Raw genomic sequence first — 22,194 nt, 5'->3', positions numbered from 1 at the left:
CCTGCCGCTATGTGTAAAATGGGGACCTGTGCCTGCCACAATGTGTAAAATGGGGACCTGTGCCTGCCACAATGTGTAAAATGGGGACCTGTACCTGCCACTATGTGTAAAATGGGGACCTGTGCCTGCCGCAATGTGTAAAATGGGGACCTGTGCCTGCCGCAATGTGTAAAATGGGGACCTGTGCCTGCCGCAATGTGTAAAATGGGGACCTGTGCCTGCCACAATGTGTAAAATGGGGACCTGTACCTGCCGCTATGTGTAAAATGGGGACCTGTGCCTGCCACAATGTGTAAAATGGGGACCTGTGCCTGCCACAATGTGTAAAATGGGGACCTGTACCTGCCGCTATGTGTAAAATGGGGACCTGTGCCTGCCACAATGTGTAAAATGGGGACCTGTGCCTGCCACAATGTGTAAAATGGGGACCTGTACCTGCCGCTATGTGTAAAATGGGGACCTGTGCCTGCCGCAATGTGTAAAATGGGGACCTGTGCCTGCCGCAATGTGTAAAATGGGGACCTGTGCACTATAAAAGGGGGCACATGGCTGGGCACTATAAAAGGGGGCACATGGCTGGGCACTTTAAAAGGGGGCAGATGGCTGGGCACATATAAGGCAGGTGGAGCGGTAAATTTTGGATAGACCTACAGATACAACCGGCCCTTTGATGGGGACCAAACTGCTGATGCGGCCCCCGATAAATTTGAGTTTGACACCCCTGCCCTAGGGGGTCGACACCTGAGTGGATGAACTGTTGGAAGGAATTACGTGACAGTGTCAGCTCTGTATAAAAGACAGTGGTTGACATGAGACAGCCGGCTACTCAGCTTGTGCCTGTCCAGACGTCTCATAGGCCGTCAGGGGCTCTAAAGCGCCCGTTACCTCAGATGGCAGATATAGATGCCGACACGGATACTGACTCCAGTGTCGACGGTGAAGAGACAAATGTGACTTCCAGTAGGGCCACACGTTACATGATTGAGGCAATGAAAAATGTTTTACACATTTCTGATAATACGAGTACCACCAAAAAGGGGTATTATGTTCGGTGAGGAAAAACTACCTGTAGTTTTCCTGAATCTGAGAAATTAAATGAGGTGTGTGATGATGCGTGGTTTTCCCCCGATAACAACTGATAATTTCTAAAATGTTATTGGCATTATATCCTTTCCCGCCAGAGGTTAGGGTGCGTTGGGAAACACCCCCTAGGGTGGATAAAGCGCTCACACGCTTGTAAGGGCTCTACCCTCTAGTGAGATGGCCGCCCTTAAGGATCCTGCTGATAGAAAGCAGGAGGGTATCCTAAAATGTATTTACACACATACTGGTGTTATACTGCGACCAGCAATCGCCTCAGCCTGGATGTGCAGTGCTGGGTTGGCGTGGTCGGATTCCCTGACTGAAAATATTGATACCCTAGATAGGGACAGTATATTTTTGCCTATAGAGCATTTAAAAGATGCATTTCTATATATGCGTGATGCACAGCGGAATATTTGCCGACTGGCATCAAGTCTAAGTGCGTTGTCCATTTCTACCAGTAGAGGGTTATGGACACGTCAGTGGTCAGGTGATGCGTATTCCAAACGGCATTTGGAAGTATTGCCTTAATAAGGGGAGGAGTTATTTGGGGTCGGTCTTTCAGACCTGGTGGCGACGGCAACAGCTGGGAAATCCACGTTTGTACCCCAGGTCGCCTCTCAACATGAGAAGACGCCGTATTATCAGGCGCAGTCTTTTCGTGGACAAGCGGGCAAAATGTTCCTCATTTCTGCCCCGTGACAGAGGGAGAGGAAAAAGGCTGCAGAAATCAGCCAGTTCCCAGGAACAGAAACCCTCTCCCGCCTCTGCCAAGCCCTCAGTATGACGCTGGGGCTTTACAAGCAGAATCAGGCACGGTGGGGGGCCCGTCTCAATGAATTTCAGCGCGCAGTGGGCTCACTCGCAAGTAGACCCCTGGATCCTTCAGGTGATATCTCAGGGGTACAAATTAGAATTCGAGACGTCTCCCCCTCGCCGTTTTCCTAAAGTCGGCTTTACCGATGTCTCCTTCTGACAGGGAGACAGTTTTGGAAGCCATTCACAAGCTGTATTCCCAGCAGGTGATAATCAAGGTACCCCTCCTGCAACAGGGCACGGGGTATTATTCCACACTGTTGTGGTACCGAAGCCGGACGGCTCGGTGAGACCGATTCTAAATCTAAAATCTTTGAACACTTACATACAGAGGTTCAAATTCAAGATTGAGTCACTCAGAGCAGTGATTGCGAACCTGGAAGAAGGGGACTACATGATGTCTCGGGACATCAAGGATGCTTACCTTCATGTCAAAATTTACCCTTCTCACCAAGGGTACCTCAGGTTTATGGTACAGAACTGTCACTATCAGTTCAGACGCTGCCGTATGGATGGTCCACGGCACCCCGGGTCTTTACCAAGGTAATGGCCGAAATGATGATATTCCTTCGAAGGAAGGGAATTTTAGTTATCCCTTACTTGGACGATTCCCTGATAAGGGTAAGATCCAGGGAACAGTTGGAGGTCGGTGTAGCACTATCTCAGGTAGTGTTGCGGCAGCACGATTGGATTCTCAATATTCCAAAATCGCAGCTGGTTCCGACGACTTGTCTTCGGTTCCTAGGGATGATCCTGGACACAGTCCAGAAAAAGGTGTTTCTCCCGGAGGGGAAAGACAGGGAGTTATCCGAGCTAGTCAGGAACCTCCTAAAACCGAGCAAGTCTCAGTGCATCAATGCACAAGGGTTCTGGGTAAAATGGTGGCTTCCTACGAAGCAATCCCATTCGGCAGATTCCACGCAAGAACTTTCCAGTGGGACCTGCTGGACAAATGGTCCGGGTCGCATCTTCAGATGCATCAGCGGATAACCCTGTCACCAAGGACAAGGGTGTCCCTCCTGTGGTGGTTGCAGAGTGCTCATCTTCTAGAGGGCCGCAGATTCGGCATTCAGGACTGGGTCCTGGTGACCACGGATGCCAGCCTGCGAGGCTGGGGAGCAGTCACACAGGGAAGGAATATCCAGGGCTTATGGTCAAGCCTGGAGACATCACTTCACATAAATATCCTGAAGCTAAGGGCCATTTACAATGCTCTAAGCTTAGCAAGACCTCTGCTTCAAGGTCAGCCGGTGTTGATCCAGTCAGACAACATCACGGCAGTCACCCACGTAAACAGACAGGGTGGCACAAGAAGCAGGAGGGCAATGGCAGAAGCTGCAAGGATTCTTCGCTGGGCGGAAAATCATGTGATAGCACTGTCAGCAGTATTCATTCCGGGAGTGGACAACTGGGAAGCAGACTTCCTCAGCACAACCTCCACCTGGGAGAGTGGGGACTTCACCCAGAAGTCTTCCACATGATTATAAACCGTTGGGAAAAACTCGACAGGTATTGCGCCAGGTCAAGGGACCCTCAGGCAATAGCTGTAGACGCTCTGGTAACACCGTGGGTGTACCAGTCAGTGTATGTGTTCCCTCCTCTGCCTCTCATACCCAAGGTACTGAGATTGATAAGATGGAGAGGAGTAAGCACTATATTCGTGGCTCCGGATTGGCCAAGAAGGACTTGGTAACCGGAACTTCAAGAGATGCTCACGGAGGATCCGTGGCCTCTACCTCTAAGAAGGGACCTGCTCCAACAAGGACCCTGTCTGTTCCAAGACTTACCGCGGCTGCGTTTGACGGCATGGCGGTTGAACGCCGGATCCTGAAGGAAAAAAGGCATTCCGGATGAAGTCATCCCTATCCTGATCAAAGCCAGGAAGGATGTAACCGCAAAACATTATCACCGCATTTGGCGAAAATATGTTGCGTGGTGCGAGGCCAGTAAGGCCCGACGGAGGAAATTCAACTGGGTCGATTCCTACATTTCCTGCAAACAGGAGTGTCTATGGGCCTGAAATTGGGGTCCATTAAGGTTCAAATTTCGGCCCTGTCAATTTTCTTCCAAAAAGAACTAGCTTCAGTCCCTGAAGTTCAGACGTTTGTAAAAGGGGTACTGCATATACAGCCTCCTTTTGTGCCTCCAGTGGCACTTTGGGATCTCAATGTAGTTTTTTGGGTTCCAAAAGTCACATTGGTTTGAACCACTTAAATCTGTGGAGTTAAAATATCTCACATGGAAAGTGGTCATGCTGTTGGCCCTGGCCTGGGCCAGGCGCGTGTCAGAATTGGCGGCTTTATCATGTAAAAGCCCATATCTGATTTTCCATTCGGACAGGGCGGAATTGAGGACTCGTCCTCAGTTTCTCCCTAAGGTGGTTTCAGCGTTTCACCTGAACCAACCTATTGTGGTGCCTGCGGCTACTAGGGACTTGGAGGACTCCAAGTTGCTAGACGTTGTCAGGGCCCTGAAAATATATGTTTCCAGGACGGCTGGAGTCAGAAAATCTGACTCGCTGTTTATCCTGTATGCACCCAACAAGCTGGGTGCTCCTGCTTCTAAGCAGACGATTGCTCGTTGGATTTGTAGTACAATTCAGCTTGCACATTCTGTGGCAGGCCTGCCACAGCCAAAAATCTGTAAATGCCCACTCCACAAGGAAGGTGGGCTCATCTTGGGCGGCTGCCCGAGGGGTCTCGGCTTTACAACTTTGCCGAGCAGCTACTTGGTCAGGAGCAAATACGTTTGTAAAATTCTACAAAATTGATACCCTGGCTGAGGAGGACCTGGAGTTCTCTCAATTGGTGCTGCAGAGTCATCCGCACTCTCCCGCCCGTTTGGGAGCTTTGGTATAATCCCCATGGTCCTTACGGAGTCCCCAGCATCCACTTAGGACGTTAGAGAAAATAAGAATTTACTTACCGATAATTCTATTTCTCGTAGTCCGTAGTGGATGCTGGGCGCCCATCCCAAGTGCGGATTGTCTGCAATACTGGTACATAGTTATTGTTACCAAAAAATCGGGTTATTGCTGTAGTGAGCCATCTTTTCTAGAGGCTCCTCTGTTATCATGCTGTTAACTGGGTTCAGATCACAAGTTGTACAGTGTGATTGGTGTGGCTGGTATGAGTCTTACCCGGGATTCAAAATCCTTCCTTATTGTGTACGCTCGTCCGGGCACAGTATCCTAACTGAGGCTTGGAGGAGGGTCATAGGGGGAGGAGCCAGTGCACACCAGATAGTCCTAAAGCTTTCTTTAGATGTGCCCAGTCTCCTGCGGAGCTGCTATTCCCCATGGTCCTTACGGAGTCCCCAGCATCCACTACGGACTACGAGAAATAGAATTATCGGTAAGTAAATTCTTATTTTTTATATTGTAGTACAACCCAGTCCCAATGAGTTCCATAGTTGGGGGCCTGAAGCGCCGCTATCCCGTATAGTCTTGTGCTTGTTGCTGCACCACCTCCTGCTGGCACTGTGTCATCAGTGGGCAACAAGCTGCCTCAAAAAGATGGGGTTGACAGGACTAAGTAGAGTATGGCAGATACTGATGGTTCCTGTACCAGCCAATCTGATCCTTCTATCAGAAAGGGGGCAGGAGTAACCACTGAGAGTGCTAGTACGGGCAGATGGGGGGGAAGGGAGGGTGCAGTAGGGACCTCTCCTGTAACCTGAATGATGTTCCTAGGTAAGTAGTGTTTTCTGACTGGGTTTACTTTTATATGTATACTTCATATAGTGCATTCTGTACTGAGATATATAGTGAGGAAAGACTATTGAGTTCCCTCTGCCGGGGAGCACAGTACGCTTTACAGATCCAACTAAGGCTGCCTTCTTCCATACGACTTTCCTGTCTTGCCAGCCCCATGATCAGTAGGGTGTACAGAAGGTAGTCTAGTGTACAGTGTTTTCTACAAGGTGTTATAGAAGTAAAGCTTCTATCCCTTAGTGCAGGCATGTCCAAACTGCGGCCCTCCAGCTGTTGAGAAACTACACATCCCAGCATGCCTTGACACAGCTTTAGCATTCTGTGACAGCAAAACTGTGTCAGGGCATGCTGGGATATGTAGTTTCACAACAGCTGGAGGGCCACAGTTTGGACATGCCTGCCTTAGTGTGATATGTACTCTTAACACGGATTCAGCCAAGGTCTGAAAGCAGACTTCTGGCTACAGCTGTGTTCCTGATACTGGACGTAGCAGATCTTAGCTTTGTCTCATATCTGTGATCAATGATCTTCATCTGCTCACACACAAATAGGCCCTACACATTACGCGATTGGCCACCGAGGTGACCGACGGCCGACCCGTTGGCGGGGGGGGCAGTGACGGGGGGAGTGAAGTTTCTTCACTCCCCCCGTCACCCGGCTCCGTAGACGTGCAGGCAAATATGGACGATCTCGTCCATATTGGCCTGCATGCACAGCCGACATGGCACCAGCGATGAACGAGCGCGGGGCCGTGCATCGTTCATCACTGCTGCCTCCACACTGCACGATATGAACGTTATCTCGTTCATTAATGAACGAGATCGTTCATATCGTGCAGTGATGTCGGCCAGTGTGTAGGGCCCATTAGAGCTCGATCTATTTTGGCTCCATTCATTGGACACATCAGGCTTTTCAGGGCACAGACTGGATTACATTCGTTCCATCATCTGTCAAATGGTTGTATGAGCATTTCCTATAATGATTGGTTTTGGAGTCATGCTCCAAGTTGCCAGGAGTTGTAGACATTGTTTTGAGCACGAGCTCACAGCCCTGCCTTACACCTGTCGCTTCTCCCCTTCACAGGTTCACGCAAAATCTCTCCGCCTTTCGACGAGAAGTCAACGACTCAATGAAAAACTCAGCCTGCGGCCCCAACAGTAACGAGATGATGAGCTGACCTCTCCCCACACCTTCCACCATCCTCTCCCCACCATCTTCCTCTCCTTGTACAAAACCCTGCACATTTTTTGGTAATGTTTTGAATTCTTTCTACGGATAGGGGAAAAATATGGCGAGTGGATCTCTGCCCCCTCCCCCCTTTCCACAGAGCGGAGGCAGGTGGGGTGCTTATGAGCGAATGTGAGAGACACCTGTTCACCTGGACTGAGCCCTATTGAAAATTACAATTATATATATATATATAAAATTATATATATGTATGTATGTGTCCTTTTGAGTGACCAGTAAAACCACCCTTCCCCTTCCACAGATTTCCCATCCCCACGAGCGTGGATGTATGGAGGATGGGCAGTGCATTGTTAGTTGGAGGTGCTGCAGAGGCTGCTTTGAAAGGGTGTAAAGGTTCTGCAAGGACATTTTGTATTAATGCTCTATGCTGGGGGAGGCAGCCCCTCTCACTGCTGTTCTGACTGTAGGGTGAATGATTAGCAGCACAACGTTCTCTCGGTGAATCTGTGACGCAAGGTGGATGCAACTAGAGATAATTCCAGGCCGCCGTTCAGCACTTACATGTCCACACTGAAGTATTGGGAGACCAGTAGTTTATAACAAAGTGCTTATAGTCCACAGTGTGACCAGTAGTTGCCTCAATACACCTGGAGGGATCTCACAGAACTGTGCAGTATTGTTAGGACTGTGTTGGGGGTTGTTATTGTGCTTGTATAGGAGTTGCAGCTTTTCTCCTAACAAATGGATTTGATCCACAGTAGAATTACTGCCTGTAATGTACCTGTTACTTGATAGGACTGCTGCATAGATAGGTAACCTGTATCTGAGCTCCAGGCTCCAGCTAGCCGGTAACCCGTATCTGAGCTCCAGGCTGCAGCTAGCCGGTAACCCGTATCTGAGCTCCAGGCTGCAGCTAGCCGGTAACCCGTATCTGAGCTCCAGGCTGCAGCTAGCCGGTAACCCGTATCTGAGCTCCAGGCTGCAGCTAGCCGGTAACCCGTATCTGAGCTCCAGGCTGCAGCTAGCCGGTAACCCGTATCTGAGCTCCAGCTAGCTGGTAACATGTAATCAACAGTAACTAGGAGGCCCAGCCTGTCTGAGTCTAGTGCTTGGTTACTGGTCTGGATGTGGAATGCAGGCTGCTGTTTGGATTGTTGCTAATAAGCATTACCATCTAAAGAATTGTCTTAGTGGGGTGGTGACAACAAACTGTCTGGTGTCCCCAGCAGCTGAACATCTAACATTCCCCACTACACGCCTGCCATCGCTCAGCACTACGGCACCAGAGCTGCTCACACATTTCGTACTTCATCCAGCAATTGCTGAGTGATTAAAATCCATTCGCATTTTAATTATTCACAGATAATGGCGCTTGGTGATGAGGACATGGCTCTGGTTATTGACACATCTGTTTGTATAGGGCAGGTGCCCTGTGGCAATCCCTGTTGTTGGCAGGCAGAGTGGTGTAGATGTTCCTGTGGGGTCTCGCAGGTAGTGACATTCTAACACTCACAGATAAGACCGTTCTATAGATAATGTGACCATCCCCATTGTGGCTTAAACAGGTTCAAAGAGCGAGCAGTGTCCAAAATGCTTAGTTCAAAACATTTTACTCCAATTATTATTGAACTGAGTCATTCTGAATATATAGCATTGGGCAAACCACGCAGCAGCAGGATCTGTGTATATGAGAGGTGGACCGTGCGTCTATCCTCATCCTGATGGCTCTGGCCTTCTTTTTGTATCCCATTCCTCCATGAATGTTTTTGATGTAGCCCACAAGAGAGCACCCTGCTCTCCTGTTGCCAGTGCATGGCATGGGCCTTTCCTGCAGGTACCCAGATGATAGAGCTGCACTGTCTAGATAGACAGTCAATAAGTTGACAGGTTCAAAAGGTCGACACATGTTTTCACAACATTTGCTTGATTTACTATCCACGTGGACTATGATTGCCTGAAGCGTGTGAGCGAAGCAAGCCTGCAAGGGTCTACGTTTCTACTGATGGAGGTCAAAGGACATGAAATAGACAAAATTTGGTTAAAAAAAAACAAAACGTGTGTTGACCTTTTGTCTGTCTACCTGATATAACACACCCTCCTGGGGCTGGATGGGCGTAGTGCTGCTAGAAGACATGCAGAATCAGGGCTCTACAGCATGTCTGCAGTGACCTCCTCCTAAGCAACTAGTCAGACTGGTTAGGTAGCACTATGCACCATGAATGGGTCATACACTAATGCTATATCTACCGCAACACATGTGGAGGTAGGGGGATATATTCTGGGATTCCTACTGATTAATGCAAATTTACTATTACATTTAGGCCAAATAAAACAGTGGGTGAGCATTGCTGGGATGACGTGTGCTGTCTGCAGGTTATACAGTAATAAAGTACTGCAAAAGAGATGGAAGAACTATTCAGGAGCTTAGAAACTTTTAAATACACCAATATCTTCATTAAATGAGACATTTGCAAATCATATAATGTGAACCTAAAACCCACAGCAGACCATTTATATTATTTTTAGCTCAGCAGCCTGGTTACAGAATTTATTGGAAACTCCTGCTTAAGGGGGATATTCAGTTACTGCACCTGATCAATGCAATTAGTGGGGATTACTTGATCTTGGACTGAACCTTGCGTAAAGTCTGTGAGAAAATAGAAAAAAAAAATGGAGGTTTGTGCTTGGGGAAACCCCACTGATTCTGCAGATATTGCAGTAGCAGTGGGTTTCTGCGTGTGAACCCCAGATTTTTAGGCAATTTAACTAAAAAGCCTTTCCCTGCGTTTTAGCCACAATGTAAACCCGGCAGCTAATTGAATAACTCCCCCAGAATTTCCTTTTTATGGGATGAGCACCTCAATCTGTTAAATGGACATTCTGGGGGTAATTCGATTAGCCGCTGGGTGCACCACAAATTAGGAGCGAATGTTATTGAAGATTTGAGGGGGTGTTGTACTGGAACTATACCTTAGAGCACAGGGATCTTATTGGCATCTGCAAACACACTGGTAATGGCATTGGGTCTGGGGTACTGGGAAGGAACCGTGGATGTTGGGGGCGGGGAGGGAGGGGAATCATTATTCTGGTAATAATACATACTCTGCTTATAATGTATATAAAACAAATGAACTAGATAAGCCGGAGGTGTAATGATCAAAAATAATCTTTTCTGGGGTCTAAAACATAGTGGCATTAAAAACAAAAATACCAAAAAGTATGTAAGGCGTAACAAATCTTTTAACTAGTATTTCTCACCCCTCTCTTTATATATTTTGAAAAAGCCATGCACTAAGTATTTCCTTGTTGTAGCAAGATATTACCAGTGGTCTCATGGATCTGGGATATATTTCACCAGACGCATGATTGGAGCATTTCTAGATATTGTTAATCTTTAAAACTATAGTTTTACATGTGTGTAGTTATAGTATATTATGAACTAGTCCGTGAGGAAGGAAATTCAGAAAACCTGCACTGTAATGCTTGCTAAGGAAGTCTGGCTTCCTATCATACAACAAGGTCTGAAGTCTTTTACCAATCACCCGGCCCTGCTCTCGGCACATGTCCCTTCAGTTCCACAGCAGGCATCACTATCAAGTAGGAGACAGTAATTTATTAACGTTCTGTCACTGAATGAGCAGATTTCGAACACTGCCCTTGTACAGTTGTAGAGGTCTATCCAGGATTGAGGCAACTATAAAAGCACAGGTGGATCTATGACATATTTGTAAATATACATGCATTTTATTAAAATTACCAAAATAAAAGAAAAACCCCACACCACAGGTGTCAAATACTCTGTCAGCACTTGTTAGGTCTGAAGCGGTTTTAAAGTCTGTTGTGGCAGCAATGAATTCTGGGTATTTTACTGTTTGCCAAATGAGTGTATAGTGGTATCTGCAGAAAATAAAATTGAATTGTTTGTTAACTGGTACTGTCATACATGGTCAAAAGATAGCTCTGCTCATTATATGAGGACATTAGCTGCGCGACACTGGCCCCAGTTGCCTGTCATTAAACCACTGTCACTCCCCAGTGTCATGGTCTGTGCCGTGCCAATAACTGCAGATTGTCTCATTTGGTTGCTTCTGTCGACCTGTGATGGAAAATTACATCATTGTATCCTTCCCTGTTACGTGCAATTTCTATGGCGTAGAACTGGATCCTGGTCGCTAGAAGGCAAAGAGAAAAACAATAAAATTACAACTGTGTGGATACCAGCCGTGCACATAGCTCTGATCTTATATAGCTGTGGGCAGGAGCAGGCCCCAGGGCCACATTTTCCTGTGCATATGACCTAGGATTGTCCGGCCCCTAGCAGAGGACTGAGGTGCAGCTTTATCAATGCGTGGATGATGAAACTCATTGCATATGATAAATGATGCTTCAGCCAATCAGCCCCTAGCTGTCATGTGGTAAGAAGTTAAATTACTTTGCATGTTACCCGTCACCATGCAGCTATCATCAATCTAGGGCACAGGTTCTCAAACTCGGTCCTCCACACAGTGCATGTTTTGCAGGTCTCCTCACAGAAGCGCAAGTGAAATAGTTAACTCCACCTGTGGACCTTTAAAAATGTGTAATTAATTCACCTGTGCACCTGCTGGGTTACCTGCAAAACATGCACTGTGTGGGGTGCTGAGGACCGAGTTTGAGAACCACTGATCTAGGAGTATCACTGCCAGTAGCACCTCTATGGCCTGAGGTGCAGTTATTCAGAGATGAGCAGAATGTTTATAGGAAAGGCTATGCTACAACAATAAAAACTGTTCTCTTACTGCCAATTTCTCTGACGTCCTAAGTGGATGCTGGGACTCCGTAAGGACCATGGGGATTAGCGGGGGGGGGGGCGCCCTGAGCAGCAATAAAAACACCTTGGCTGGCAAATATATCACAATATATAGCCCTAGAGGCTATATATGTGATAAATACCCCTGCCAGAATCCATTAAAAAGCGGGAGAAAAGTCCACGAAAAAGGGGCAGAGCTATCTCCCTCATTTTCTCTTCACAGTGCAGCTGGAAGACAGCTCCCCAGGCTCTCCCCTGTAGTTTTCAGGCTCAAAGGGTTAAAAAGAGAGGAAGGGCACTAAATTTAGGCACAATATTGTTTATACAAGCAGCTATTGGAGGAAAAATCACTGTTATAGTGTTAATCCCTGTATTATATAGCGCTCTGGTGTGTGCTGGCATACTCTCTCTCTGTCTCCCCAAAGGACTTTGTGGGGTCCTGTCCTCAGTCAGAGCATTCCCTGTGTGTGTGCAGTGTGTCGGTACGGCTGTGTCGACATGTGGGATGAGGAAGGTTACGAGGAGGTGGAGCAGAGGCCGATAAATGGGATGTCGCCCCCTGTGGGGCCGACACCAGAGTGGATGGATAGGTGGAAGGTATTAACCGACAATGTCAACTCCTTACATAGAAGGCTGGATGACGTAAAACAGCTGTGGGACAGCCGGCTTCTCAGCCCGCACCTGCCCAGGCGTCTCAAAGGCCATCAGGGGCTCAAAAAAGCGCCCGTTACCTCAGATGGCAGACACAGATGTCGACACGGAGTCTGACTCCAGTGTCGACGAGGTTGAGACATATACACAATCCACTAGGAACATCCGTTACATGATCTCGGCAATGAAAAATGTGTTACGCATTTCTGACATGAACCCAAGTACCACATAAAAGGGGTTTTATTTTTGGGGAGAAAAAGCAGCCAGTGTTTTGTTCCCCCATCAGATGAATGAATGAAGTGTGTAAAGTAGTGTGGGTTCCCCCGATAAGAAACTGGTAATTTCTAAAAAGTTACTGATGGCGTACCCTTTCCCGCCAGAGGATAGGTCACGTTGGGAGATATCCCTTAGGGTGGATAAGGCGCTCACACGTTTGTCAAAAAAGGTGGCACTGCCGTCTTAGGATACGGCCACCTTGAAGGAGCCTGCTGATAAAAAGCAGGAGGCTATCCTGAAGTCTGTATATACACACTCAGGTTATATACTGAGACCTGCAATTGCCTCAGCATAAATAGTGCTGCTGCAGCGTGGTCTGATACCCAATCAGATAATATTAATACTCTAAGACAGGGATAATAGTTTGCTAACATAGAGCATATTAAAGACGTCGTCTTAGATATAAAGGATGCACAGAGGGATATTTGCCGGCTGGCATCCAGAATTAATGCAATGTCCATTCTGCCAGGAGGGTATTAGAAACCCGGCAGTGGACAGGTGATGCTGCCTATAAAAGGCACTTGGAGATTCTGCCTTATAAGGGTGAGGAATTGTTTGGGGATGGTCTCTGGGACCTTGTATCCACAGCAACAGCTGGGAAGAAAAAATTTTACCTCAGGTTTCCTCACAGCCTAAGAAAGCACTGTACTTTCAGGTACAGTCCTTTCGGCTTCAGAAAAGCAAGCGGGTCAAGGGAAGAAGGAAAAAGCTGCACCAGCAGCCAGTTCCCAGGATCAAAAATCTTCCCCCGCTTCCTCTGAGTCCACCGCATGACGTTGGGGCTCCACAGGTGGAGACAGGTGCGGTAGGGGCGCGTCTCGGGAACTTCAGGGACCAGTGGGCTTGCCCACAGGTGGATCCCTAGGTTCTGCAAATAGTATCACAGGGATACAGGCTGGAGTTCGAGGCGACTCCCCCTCGCCGTTACCTCACATCAGCCTTGCCTGCTGCCCTCGGAGAAAGGTAGTACTGGCGGCAATTCACAAGCTGTACTTCCAGCAGGTGAAATCAAGGTACCCCTCCTTCAACAAGGCCGGGGTTACTATTCCAAAATGTTGTGGTACCGAAACCAGACGGTTCGGTGAGACCCATTCTAAAATTGAAAGCCTTGAACACTTATATACGAAGGTTCAAGTTCAAAATGGAATCGCTCAGGGCGATTATTGCAAGCCTGGAGAATTTCATGGTATCACTGGACATCAAGGATGCTTACCTGCATGTCCCTATTTACCCTCTTCACCAGGAGTACCTCAAAATTGTGGTACAGGATTGTCATTACCAATTCCAGACGTTGCCGTTGGTCTGTCCCCGGCACCGAGGTATTTACCAAGGTAATGGCCGAAATAATTATCCCGTACTTGGACGATCTCCTTATAAAGGCGAGGTCCAGGGAGCAGTTGTTCGGCGGAGTAGCACTATCTCGGGAAGTGCTACAACAGCACGGCTGGATTCTGAATATTCCAAAGTCGCAGCTGGTTCCTACGACGCGTCTACTGTTCCTGGGTATGGTTCTGGACACAGAACAGGATAAAAAGGGTTTCTCCCGGAGGAGAAGTCCAAGGAGTTGTCGTCTCTAGACAGAGACCTCCTAATACGTATACAGGTGTCGGTGCATCAATGCACGCGAGCCCTGGGAAGGATGGTAGCTTCTTACGAAGAAATTCCATTCGCCAGGTCCCATGCAAGGATTTTCCAGTGGGATCTGTTGGACAAGTGGTCCGGGTCGCATCTTCAGATGCATCGGCGGATAACCCTGTCTCCAAGGGCCAGGGTGTCGCTGTTGTGGTGGCTGCAGAGTGCTCATCTTCTAGGGGGCCGCAGATTCGGCATACAGGACTGGGTCCTGGTGACCACGGATGCCAGCCTTCGAGGCTGGGGGGCAGTCACACAGGGAAGAAACTTCCAAGGCTATGGCAAAGTCAGGAGACTTCCCTACACATAAATATTTTGGAACTAAGGGCCATTTACAATGCCCTAAGTCAGGCTAGACCCCTGCTTCAACACCGGCCGGTGCTGATCCAGTCAGACAACATCACGGCGGTCGCTCATGTAAACCGACAGGGCGGCACAAGAAGCAGGATGGCGATTGCAGAAGCCACAAGGATTCTCCGATGGGTGGAAAATCATGTGTTAGCACTGTCAGCAGTGTTCATTCCCAGAGTGGACAACTGAGAAGCAGACTTTCTCAGAAGACACGACCTCCACCCGGGAGAGTGGGGACTTCAGCCAGAAGTTTTCCAAATGATTGTACACCGTTGGGAAAGGCCACAGGTGGACATGATGGCGTCCCGCCTCAACAAAAAGCTACAAAGATATTGCGCCAGGTCAAGGGACCCTCAGGCGATAGCTGTGGACGCTCTGGTAACACCGTGGGTGTACCAGTCGGTGTATGTGTTCCCTTCTCTGCCTCTCTTACCCAGGGTAATGAGAATAATAAGAAGGAGAGGAGTAAGAACTATACTCATTGTTCCGGGTTGGCCAAGAAGAGCTTGGTAACCAGAACTCCAAGAAATGATCTCAGAGGACCCATGGCCTCTGCCGCTCAGACAGGACCTGATGCAGCAGGGGGCCTGTCTGTTCCAAGACGTACCGCGGCTGCGTTTGACGGCATGGCGGTTGAACGCCGGATCCTGAAGGAAAAGGGCATTCCGGAGGAAGTTATCCCTACGCTATTTAAAGCTAGGAAAGAAGTGAACGCAAACCATTAACACCGCATATGGTGTAAATATGTTGCGTGCTGTGAGGCCAGGAAGGCCCCAAAGGAGAGATTTCAGCTAGGTCGATTTCTGCACTTCCTACAGTCAGAGGTGACTATGGGCCTAAAATTGGGTTCCATGAAGGTCCAGATTTCGGCTCTATCGATTTTCTTCCAAAATAGAACTGAACTAGAAGTTTGGACTTTTGTGAAGGGAGTGCTGCATAGTCAGCCCCCGTTTGTGCCTCAAGTGGCACCGTGGGATCTCAACGTGGTGTTGGATTTCCTGAAGTCGCATTGGGTTGAGCCACTTAAATCCGTGGAGCTACAATACCTCACGTGGAAAGTGGTCATGCTGTGGGCCGTGGCGTCGGCCAGGCGTGTATCAGAATTGGCGGCTTTGTCATACAAAAGCCCTTATCTGTATTTTATATGGATAAGGCGGAATTGAGGACTCGTTCCCAATTCCTTCCTAAGGTGGTATCAGTTTTTCGTGTGAACCAACCTATTGTGGTGCCTGCGGCTACTTGGGACTTGGAGGATTCCAAGTTACTGGACGTAGTCAGGGCCCTGAAAAGTATATGTTTCCAGGACGGCTGGAGTCAGGAAAACTGACTCGCTATTTATCCTGTATGCACCCAACAAGCTGGGTGCTCCTGCTTCTAAGCAGACTATTGCTCGCTGGATCTGTAGCACGATTCAACTTGCACATGCTGCGGCTGGACTGCCGCACCCTAAATCTGTAAAAGCCCATTCCACGAGGAAAGTGGGCTCTTCTTGGGCGGCTGCCCGAGGGGTCTCTGCTTTACAACTTTGCCGAGCTGTTACTTGGTCGGGTTCAAACAATTTTGCAACAGTCTACAAGTTTGATACCCTGGCTGAGGAGGACCTAGAGTTTGCTCATTCGGTGCTGCAGAGTCATCCGCACTCTCCCGCCCGTTTTGGAGCTTTGGTATAATCCCCATGGTCCTTACGGAGTCCCAGCATCCACTTAGGACGTCAGAGAAAATAAGATTTTACTCACCAGTAAATCTATTTCTCGTAGTCCGTAGTGGATGCTGGGTGCCCATCCCAAGTACGGATTGTCTGCAATACTTGTTTATAGTTATTGCCTAACTAAAGGGTTATTGTTGAGCCATCTGTTGAGAGGCTCAGTTATATTTCATACTGTTAACTGGGTATAGTATCACGAGTTATACGGTGTGATTGGTGTGGCTGGTATGAGTCTTACCCGGGATTCAAAATCCTTCCTATTTGTGTCAGCTCTTCCGGGCACAGTATCCTAACTGAGGTCTGGAGGAGGGTCTTAGTGGGAGGAGCCAGTGCACACCAGGTAGTCCTAAAGCTTTCTTTAGTTGTGCCCAGTCTCCTGCGGAGCCGCTAATCCCCATGGTCCTTACGGAGTCCCAGCATCCACTACGGACTACGAGAAATAGATTTACCGGTGAGTAAAATCTTATTATTTCCCCTCGCTCTTAGAGTAAAAGGACCTATTACAGCGCTGCCAAATGCTTTGACAAAGTACACCGAAGATAGGCGATATCCATCAGGCATCTTGGTGATTGTGCCATCAGGGTAAGTGAAGTCTGTACCGCAAAGGCAGGCGGTCATCCCCTAGGCATGCAGCTAAAGGGAGGAGGAGGAACAGACGTGCAGCATGGCGGTGTCACTGTCATTTTCCAAACCACCACTTTGACACATTTTACAATGTTGGAAGAAATAAATATGTATATACACAGAGTTTACAGGTTTTCCTACAGACACTCACAGAAGATGGTGTTTTCCTCAGAATACTCTTTGCTGCTATCCAGCCTTAACAAGGTGCCATAATTAAAATCTTCAACTTGACTCTCAAACTGCATACAGAACGGACGCCATTCCTGCCAAGGAAGTAAAGACTGTGTGAAGGCAGTGTTGTATGAAATGTAGAGAAGTAAAGGTCACTCTTTACTACACACTTTACCTCTTTGGCTGCTGGGGACTTTAGATCTTCAGGATCCAGAACATCAATACGGAGCTGGGGAAATTTTCCTCGAAATGCGGTGTAAATGAGATCATCTGAGCGGGTCAGTTTGAGGAGGTGAGGGTCCACGGAGGATATAAGCTAATGGAGAGGAGTTAGGGGCACTATAAGTATGCGTCAACTCTCCACAGCAGTGTGTCCCCAACTCCAGCCCTCAGGGACCCATACATGTGCATGCATAACAGATCTCTTATTATTATTACCAGTTATTTATATGGCGCACACATATTCCACAGCGCTGTACAGAGAATATTTGCCCATTCACATCAGTCCCTGCCCCAGTGGAGCTTACAATCTATATTCCCTACCACATGTACACGCACACATTCACACTAGGGTTAATTTTTGTTGGGAGCCAATTAACCTACCAGTATATTTTTTGGATTGTGGGAGTACCTGGAGGAAACCCACGCAAGTACGAGGAGAATATACAAACTCCACACAGTTAGGGCCATGGTGGGAATCGAACCCATGACCTCAGTGCTGTGAGGCATATACACCAACCATACTAACCCAAGTGGAATATATAGCACCAGCTGTGGATCTTAACATGTACCACTCAATACTGAATACACTTCTACACCAACTGGGAGATCTGGAAAACATGCACTGTTAGGGGTTCCTGAGGACTGGAGTTGAGAAACACTGCCCTATAGCACAATACACTATCTCTCTATACCCAGCCTCCCGACTTACATTAAAGTACACCTCTGCATGCTGATACGCCTTCATGGCCCAAACCATCTCCACATTGGGCTACAAAGAAAGGAAGGAACAGTCAGCCAGTCACCATGTGCACCTACACTATTACACTCAAGCTGGAAGGGGAGGCTAATGTATAAATTCCAGAGGTTACATAATTGACTACAGTTACACAATGGGGAAGAACGTTATCACCACTTCCTCCTACTGACTGAAGAGAAATTCTGCCTTGGTCACATCTAGGTAAATAAATGCATATTGTGGAATATATTGGTACATTACTATAGATTTTTCTACTGAAGATAAGGCCTCAGCACAAATACAGACCTGCTCGCCTGAATTTACTGGACAGGGGGAAGACTTCCAGGCTATGGTGATAAGAGTTATGTAGGGCTATCACCATGCTGCAATCCACCTGCTTATTTCCACAACAACTGGATCTGATGTATTCGGGAATACAGGCGCAGTGTAAAATATAACATCTGATTCCTGGGCTGGTTGAGGTCCTTACTTATGCTAATGTCAGCCGTGCGGACATTCCGTTCTGTCCTATCACATCCCATCTGATTTGGGCCTTTTAAAATATTAATTTAAAGGTGTCACATTGCAAAAGGTTGGAAGCAACAACTTTCCATGTGTGGAGCAAGGGACAGACAGGGGAGGGCTCATCGGAGTCAGGGAAGTACTGATGGAATCTGGGAATTCTACTTTTGCCCAGTTTTGACATTACAATATTATTTCCCATTGTGTGCGCTGGTAAAGCATGTCAGTAAGCGTTTATATATGTTTCAGTAATTAAAATACTGCTAGAATATAACTACTGGTACAAAAGAGTAAACATTAGGTATAGCTTATTGGTAATCACACAAAGCTTTTACAAGTGAGCAACTCATGGTTGGACAGATACATTCTTATGAAGCCCTTGAGAAACTTGTATGTAGTTTGATTGGAGGGTTTCTTATTCTGCATTAAATGTCCCAATCACCATAGTTACATAGTTGTTGAGGTTGAAAAAAAGACAAATGTTCATCGAGTTCAACCTATTGTACATTACATTATTTTATTAATTTTTTTTTTTTTTTCTTTAAATATTAATTAAATGCTGTATCCCTGGATATTTTTTTCAGCTAGGAATTTATCCAATCCATTTTTAAACTTATTGTGTCCACCATTACTACCTTCTCTGGAAGAGAATTCCAAATCCTTACTGCTCTTACTGTGAAGAATCCTTTTCTCCATTGGGTAACACATAACACATATCCTCTCCAATAAGTAGTATTATTCTACTTCCATTACAGACAGCCAATGCTCCTCCACCTGATAGGATCTCATCCTGGCTGTCTTATGTGACATCACTGGCCCCACCCCTTTGTGTATATCAACCAATCCAAAGCCTGCATTTCTGCAAAGCAACATTGCCTTGCATTTTAAAGGCGAGTACACATCAGGCCAATAGAAGGCATGACAAATCGGGTGTAGTACGCTCAATTGCGCACTCCCATGGGTTGCCTGCACCATCTTCCAGCCAACCGCACGATGTTGCATGCAAAGATGTGCATATTAATGAAGGGAGGGACAGTATCATTCCCTCGTTAACTAAATCGTATGATGTGTATGGCCAATCGAGGCAGGTCTGGGACAAAGAAATTGTCCAACCACTGGCCCGATTGGCCGTCGGTCTGATGCGATGGTTAGTATCAGTACTTGTTGATGCTCCATGTGTCCTGGCGCTCAAAAGTGAGGAGCCCCATTATTCTACACAACCAACATAGGGGTAGTGACCAGCATATTAATACTATGCAAGTTTTAAAGAGACCCTTGAAGATAGTGGCCCTGATCTACAACAGGTCATGTTTTCACGATTTCTGTCTGTGGGAGCAGGTGGTATAACTGCTGACCCAGCAACATAGATTAACTCACCTGTGCATGATTAAAGACAATTACAAAACATGACCCGAGGGTTGTACTTGAAGACTGGCACTGAGGACCCCTACTAATGCTGGGCATGTATTATGCAATCTGGGCAATCCACCTAATATCAGCAAATCATCTACATAACTGTACTGTGAACCTGTGTGATCGATCTAAAAATACTAATTGGACGGCCACGCTGGATTGTCCGGCAGGCCTGTCTGATGTGATATTTTCAGAGTTGCAGGTCAGCCACATCGGGCAGTGTATGCACAGCCAACCAACAGGCATTTCCCCTGTTCCTTCACATGGGAGAAATGGGGAATGGTCTCCACCCTAGTGGAGGAACACAGAAATAGTGGCCATATACGCAGAGATCCGTCACAGTGTCTGGTGGTGATATCTGCTGGATTACAGGATGTAAAATGTCGCTCTGACTGTGTATGCCCAGCGTAACTTATTTAGCCATACTTACATCATTGCCATAGGCCTCTGCAGGAAGGGACAGCGCCTCAGCCACAGACAGGGCTTCTGCTGCTCCCTGGAAAAGGAAGAGAAGTTACAATACACTCTGCCTATTACAGCTGTAGCAGCACAGCCATGGCAGGGAGATGGAAATACCAGCACTCTCCTAACCGAATGGCCAATTCCTTTTCATTATACTTATGCACGGAGAGTTATTTTTCTATATAGGTATACACCTGCATTTGTGATCAAGAAACACATATTTACCTTTAATAAGGTGGCAGCGCTGTGTATGTCCTGTAAGGATTATCTGTAGTCCTGTCTCTAACGAGGAGGCCAGAAATCAGCATCACCCCCAACCTGAGCTCCAAGAAAGTGTATATATCCCGTAATAATTGCCCCCCCCCCAATTATATAGTGACAGCATATCAGCCCTATGTGATGTATCCCCCATTATATAGTGACAGCATATATCAGCCCTATGTGATGTATCCCCCATTATATAGTGACAGCATATATCAGCCCATTATACTGTGACTCCCATGACTATATGCAGAGGCATACGTTACCATGTGGAAACAGACAGCAATAGTGCATTATATGCTGTATGTAGCTAGATAGACAGAAGGTCCTGGCGGACATAGATTACTGTACCACAAATTAATATTTTTTAGGACTCTCACCAGAGAGCTCAGGCCCCCTATGCCTCCTGTCGGTGCAGCCATCTTATCAACCTTTCAACTCTAGAACGCACCCACCACGGTAGCCGTTTACTTCCGTTTCCTGTGAAGCCTGTCAAGCCATTTTTATTAAGGCACGGCGTGACGCATGCGCAGCAGATGACAACAGGCAGCGGTCCTGGATTAGGGAGCCGGCCGGGACGGAAACCATGTTGCGTGTGGCAGAACCTCTCCTGTAGGAAGGTTTAGCCAGCTAGGGAGGCGCTACAACTACGTGCGTTTCACGTCAGGATCTGGTTGGTTGCCAGAAGCGGGAGTAGTAGTCAGTGTGTTCCTGTGCGCACCTCACTGCAGGCCGGCTGCGATTATCGCAAATTGTGTGCAAATGTAGCATAGTCTCAGTGCAGCAGAACAAATTGTCTATAATGTTGCATGTATGGAACAGACTATCCTAATTACATGATAAGACAGAGGTCAACACACGAATAACCCTTTCACACAGAATGTGAAATTACCGGGTAAAGAAGTTCCACCTGGTATTTTGACGATTAATGGGCCCTACACATTGCGCGATCCGCCGCCGAGCTGCCTGATGGCGGGGTTGGGGGACCCGCGGCGGGGAGAGTGAAGATTCTTCACTGTCACTCGGCTCCATAGCAGTGCAGGCAAATACGAACGAGATTGTCCATATTGGCCTGCATACACAATTGACAGGGCACCAACGATGAACGAGCGCGGGGCTGCGCGCGCATCGTTCATCGCTGGTGCCTCCTCACTGAAAGATATGAACGATATCTCGTTCATTAATGAACGAGATTGTTTATATCCTTCAGTGTTATCGCCCAGTGTGTAGGGCCCATAACACGGGTCCTTTTCTGTGTGAGGATCAGTCTGGGTTGAAATTACTGAGACTTCGACCCTGGAATTTACCAGGGTTGGAGATCCAAGAATTTCAACCCGGGTTGACCCTTTCACACAAACAAAATACTTGTGTTGATCTGCAAATTACGGGGTATAGAATTACTGACCTGGTAATTTGCATGTCTGTGTGAAAGGGGAGTCAGGCAGGGACTGGCAAAAACGACCTGGCTTAGAAATAACAGGTAAAAGCTGGGACTTTCAGACATTTCTGTCTGAAAGTGGTATAAGGGGCAGATTTATTACCATTTTTTTAAACTAAATTAGGGGTGAATGTATGAAGCA

The 22,194-nt window shown here is 47.3% G+C and overlaps 2 protein-coding genes across 4 annotated transcripts in view; one reads left to right on the top strand and one right to left on the bottom strand.

Moving 5' to 3' along the window:
• Positions 1 to 10,727, top strand: part of XPO7 (exportin 7) — a 144,210-nt gene extending 133,483 nt beyond the window's left edge. For all 3 annotated transcript variants that reach the window (XM_063931824.1, XM_063931822.1, XM_063931823.1), the window contains one exon: positions 6,695 to 10,727. In XM_063931824.1, coding sequence (XP_063787894.1) covers positions 6,695 to 6,788 — 94 coding nt within the window. In that variant the 3' untranslated portion in view covers positions 6,789 to 10,727. The remainder of the gene's footprint in view (positions 1 to 6,694) is intronic.
• PBDC1 (polysaccharide biosynthesis domain containing 1) lies at positions 10,522 to 21,101 on the bottom strand. The gene is made up of 6 exons (XM_063931825.1): positions 20,995 to 21,101; positions 20,322 to 20,387; positions 17,930 to 17,989; positions 17,174 to 17,314; positions 16,979 to 17,090; positions 10,522 to 10,971 (listed from the first exon to the last, which is right to left on the bottom strand). Exons 1-6 carry the CDS (start codon positions 21,034 to 21,036, stop codon positions 10,874 to 10,876), a joined length of 519 nt encoding a protein of 172 aa, XP_063787895.1. The 5' UTR covers positions 21,037 to 21,101; the 3' UTR covers positions 10,522 to 10,873.
• Between the last annotated feature and the right edge of the window lie 1,093 nt (positions 21,102 to 22,194).

This window comes from Pseudophryne corroboree, chromosome 6 (assembly GCF_028390025.1).
Source record: "Pseudophryne corroboree isolate aPseCor3 chromosome 6, aPseCor3.hap2, whole genome shotgun sequence".
NCBI classification, from domain to species: domain Eukaryota; kingdom Metazoa; phylum Chordata; class Amphibia; order Anura; family Myobatrachidae; genus Pseudophryne; species Pseudophryne corroboree.
This window is presented reverse-complemented; position numbering and strand designations above follow the sequence as displayed.